The sequence below is a fragment of the Penaeus japonicus genome, unplaced genomic scaffold, assembly GCF_977035675.1.
Source record: "Penaeus japonicus unplaced genomic scaffold, GWHDUDI00000001_assembly GWHDUDI00000025, whole genome shotgun sequence".
In the NCBI taxonomy this organism is placed as follows: Eukaryota; Metazoa; Arthropoda; class Malacostraca; order Decapoda; family Penaeidae; genus Penaeus; species Penaeus japonicus.
In genome coordinates, this window is record NW_028234427.1 from 28514583 (window position 1) to 28519582 (window position 5000).

At 42.3% G+C, this 5000-nt stretch overlaps 1 protein-coding gene across 1 annotated transcript in view; it reads right to left on the minus strand.

Moving 5' to 3' along the window:
- The window catches only part of LOC122266962 (putative neural-cadherin 2), a 101096-nt gene that overhangs the window by 7077 nt on the left and 89019 nt on the right, over positions 1–5000 (minus strand). Inside the window, exons 15-20 of the mRNA XM_086551760.1 lie at positions 4832–5000; positions 3758–4103; positions 3001–3255; positions 2552–2899; positions 613–937; positions 61–250 (exon numbers count right to left, since the gene is read on the minus strand). The exon at positions 4832–5000 is cut by the window's right edge and continues 13 nt beyond it. Of these exons, the coding sequence (XP_086407886.1) occupies positions 61–250; positions 613–937; positions 2552–2899; positions 3001–3255; positions 3758–4103; positions 4832–5000 (1633 nt within the window). The remainder of the gene's footprint in view (positions 1–60; positions 251–612; positions 938–2551; positions 2900–3000; positions 3256–3757; positions 4104–4831) is intronic.

The following is a 5000-nucleotide window of genomic DNA, read 5'->3' on the forward strand; positions in this document are numbered from 1 at the left end:
ACGTTTGGCAACCCCTATTCCAACCATAGAAATACAACAGAACTATTTTGGAGAACCTACCCGCAAGCGGCCTGGCCCAAGGTCGAGGTGCACGTGAGGGGAACAGCACAGGTGGTATTGATGCAGGCGTCGGGGGCTGTGCAACCTGACTTCATGTGTTGCAGCGTTGTCACTTGACCCCAGGTCGTGCTGTTGGTGACGGGCGGGAGTGGCAGCGGCCGCCCTGAGAGTCTGAGGTCTTCGAGGCAAGCTGTTGGACGGTGGGCGTAAGTATTGCGGATTGTTTGTTGTGTGATGAGGTATAGTGTGTTGGAAGAACGCTGATTGTTCATCTTATGTCACACAGACACACAATGTTTGTGTGTCTGTGGTTGTGTGTGTGTGTGTGTGTGTGTGTGTGTGTGTGTGGTGTGTGCGGTGTGTCTATATCCATATTTCCGTTTATTTATCTGCCTATCTATAAATAGATGTATAAATACAGTGTGCCCTTAACGTAAATTATTTGTTCAGTGCACGCTTTATAAAAGTGAATGTCACTTGGATTAACGTAGCTTTGCCAGCGCTGATTAACAGAAGACGAGAATAGAAGCTTTCCACCCAGAGTGCACTTACTGTCGTGAAGGTCATCTCTCACAGTTACGAGGTTGACGCCCGCGAACTCGGGCCTTCCGCCCACGGTGATGCCCTCGTTCTTGTCGACGTGAAGGGGCGGCGGAGGGCGCCACCCGCCGCCCTCCCCAGCGCCCTCCAGCGCCGGTATCGACTCGTTTCTCCGCCAGCCGTCGCCGTCGTCCACGCTCACCACCAGGTTGTGACCGTGGCGCTCCGCCCTCAGGGTGTGCCACGACCCGTCGCCCACAGGACGCCCCTCCACACACGCCGCCCGCTCCTCACGCCCGCCGCCACGCACGGAGGCGCACACCACGCCCGCACGCAGCTGGGAGAGCCTTTGTTATATTTCATGGGATTGGGTACAAAGTTTGAAGAAGTGGTTGTTTTTCAGATGGAGTTCTTCTACTCGTTCTATTTTACTCCAGTCTACAGGAACAAGGAATTACTTCAAGTACTCTGAGATGTGTAAACAGGTGTACGATATATCATGAAAACCCTTTGTGACAGAGCAGGAAATTTATTGCCGCTCTCAGTGGAGATGCTTCCCCCTAAGGCGTATTTCATTACCTTTTTTGTATATATATATATATATATATATATATATATATATATATATATATATATATGTGTGTGTGTGTGTGTGTGTGTGTGTGTGTGTGTGTATGTGTGTGTGTGTGTGCGTGTGTGTGTGTATGTGCGTGTGTGTGTGTGCGTGTGTGTGTGTGTGTGTGTGTGTGTGTGTGTGTGTGTGTGTGTGTGTGTATATATATATATATATATATATATATATATATATATATATATATATATATATATATATATATATATATACATATATATGTATATATGTGTGTATGTATATATATATATACATATATATGTATACATATTATATATTATACATGCATATGTATGTGTGTATATACATATATATATATACATATACACATAAATACGTATATATATATATATATATATATATATATATATATATATATATATATATATATATATATATATATATACCTGTATATATTTACATATACATATGAATGTGTGTATATATATATATATATATATATATATATATATATATATATGTATATATATATGTATGTATGTATACATATATGTGGTATGTATATATATACATAATATATGTATATATATATATATATCTATATCTATATATATATTATATATATATTATATATATATATATATATATTATATATGCATATGCATATGTGTGTGTGTATATATATATATATATATATATATATATATATATATATACACACATATATATATATATATATGATATATATATATACATAAATATATACACATAATATATATATATATATATATATATCTATATATATATATATATATATATATATCAATATATATATATATATATATATATATATATATATATATATACATATATATATATATATATATATATATATATATATATATATATATATATATATATATATGTATGTATATATACATATATGTGTGTGTGTGTGTGTGTGTGTGTGTGTGTGTGTGTGTGTGTGTGTGTGTACATATATTTCTATCAATTTGACTTGGTCCTGAATTGCTTTAATCAATTGAAATAAGTGGTTCTCCCAGAAGATATATTTCGAGTGAACCAGTGCAAAAACAGAGACAGAGTACCATCAAAAAAGGCAAGTAAGCTTGATTGTCTTGGTAATTGCAGGGTGCAACAGATGACCCCTTCCCAGGCAACAGAGGGAAAGGGAACCGAGATGGAGGGGTTTGCTAAGGGGACATGACAAGGAGCGTAATGACAGGAAAGCGAGCACAAAAGCGCAACTAGGACTCGTCCTCGCCCTCGTCTCGCCGCACGCAAGGGCTCGAGACACGGACTCAGGACGCCAAGGACGCGCCAGAGGCAGATAATTACATGCACGGCCAGGCCGACGTCCTCGTGGTGCGTATTGACGAGGACCAGCAGGCCGTCCCGGGCGCCGCGCGTCCGCAGCCGCAACTGCAGGGTCAGTACGTGCGGTGCGGGCGTGAAAGACAGCGCCACCTTCACGTACGACGCCCGCCCGAACGCCGCGGGTGCTGTGGGAACCGTGCAGCCGAGGCCCGACCATCCGGGCTCGCACTCGCACTCAGGTTGCTCCAGACCGCCCACGCACCGACCGCGCCGCCCGCACCCGGGGACAGCGCCCAGGCACGCCTCTTCCTGAGGCCGGCAGCCGCCCACGCTGCCCTCGCTGACGGCCGGCTCGCCCAGGTCGACCAGCTGCAATGAAGCTAGAACACAGTCACTCACCGGCACCGCCAGTCCCGCTCTCCGGGCTCAGTGTTGCTCATGACGGGGGAGGCGCACCGGAGGAGCCTTACCTGGCCGTTGAACCTCAGGTGAGAGATGCAGCCGTCCAGCGGGCGAGGCGTGGGCGCTGTGGCCCACCCATGGTCATCGGGGAGCGGAGGCGCGTGGGCCATACCCCCCAGCTGCAGGATTCCGTGGCCAAACCATGGCCAGTTCGCTGCCGTCGCCTCCGTGCCCTTCCACTCGGCCCGGGCCAAGCAATGGCTCTCGCTGTGGTTCGCCTCCTGCCACCCGCGCCCGCACAGGTTCAGCATCAGCGCCACGCCCTTGAGATGCAGAGCCAGCGTCAGCGCCAGTCACCACGGGGCCAGGCGACCATCATGGGATTAGGATACTAACACTAATAATGATGATAATGATAGGAAGAGCATAAAACAATTAAAATCATAACAATATAGGTAATGATAATGATAACAATAATGATATGACAATGATAATAATGATGATATGACAATGATAATAATGAAAACAATATTGATTATATCAATGATAATAATGATAACAAAAATTATGATAGACATACTAAGGATAACAATGATAATAAAAATGATGATGATGATGATGATGATCATGATGATATGGATTCCAATGAATACAATCGTGATAATATTTGTAGCAATAATAATGATGATAATAATAAACATATTGATGATAATGATGATAGCATTAATAATGGTAATGATAAAAATAATCATGTCAATGATGCTAGCAATAATAATGATAATGATTTCTGCTATTTAATGATATCTGTTCGGTCTGCTTGCGTACCTTCGAGTGGAGCTGAATGTGGATGGTGTGCCAGTGGCCGTTGTGGAGCGTGGTGTTGAGCTCCACCTTGAGCGGCCCGCCTCGCCCCTCCAGCAGGAGCTGCGGGCGCCCCTGCCAGAGCTGCAGCGCCAGGAGCGGCGTGGGCGGGGCGCCTGGTCCCCGCGGCGTGGGCGCCATGGGGCCTGAGTAGAGCACGAGGCCGGCCGGGCGGCGGATGAGGAGGCGGAGGGAGATTCGGGTGGGGAGGCAGGAGGGCGGCGCCCGCACCCACGCCCATCCCGCGCCCGAGAAGGTGCGGGCGGCCACCTTGCACCGCGGGCCCCACGAGCCGCCCGGGCACACGCACCTGTGACGAGAATGGCGGAATGCGGGTGTGAGCATGTATATAAATGCACACACACACACACACACACACACACACACACACACACACACACACACACACACACACACACACACATACATATATATATATATATATATTTATTTATATTTATATATACATATATACATTCATATATATATATATATATATATATATATATATATATATATATATGTACACATATATAATATATATATATATTATATATATATATATATATATATATATATATATATATATATATATATATATAATGATGATAATAAAAATGATAACAATGATCATTAGTAGTAATAGTAAATATGTGTATGTATACATATATAAGGAATGATATATATATATATATATATATATATATATATATATATATATATATATATATATAATAGTAATAATGATAATTGCAATAAAAATAAAAATGATAATGATAATAATAATGATGATAATGATAATAATGATAGCAATAATAATAATGATAGTAATAATAATAATGATAATAGCAATAACAATGATAATAGTGATAACGATGATATTGATAATGATAATAATGATAATAGTGATAATAATAATGATAATAAGAACAATAACAACAGTAAATTAATAAACCCAAAATCAGCAGCAACACCAACAACCAAAACGATAACAGAGAGGAAGCCGATAGCTCCAGCAACGTGTTCTGACTGCATTACCTATTCCCATTCTGGAACCTGACGCACCTGCCTCCGTTCAGACAGGTGTTCGAGAGGCAGTGTTCCGGCTCGTGGGTGTGGCAGTTGTGTGAGGTGGCGAGGCGGGGAGTAACGAGGGATGTGGCGTTCACGTCTACTACCTTGCGAAAGAGGATCGGGAATAAAAGAC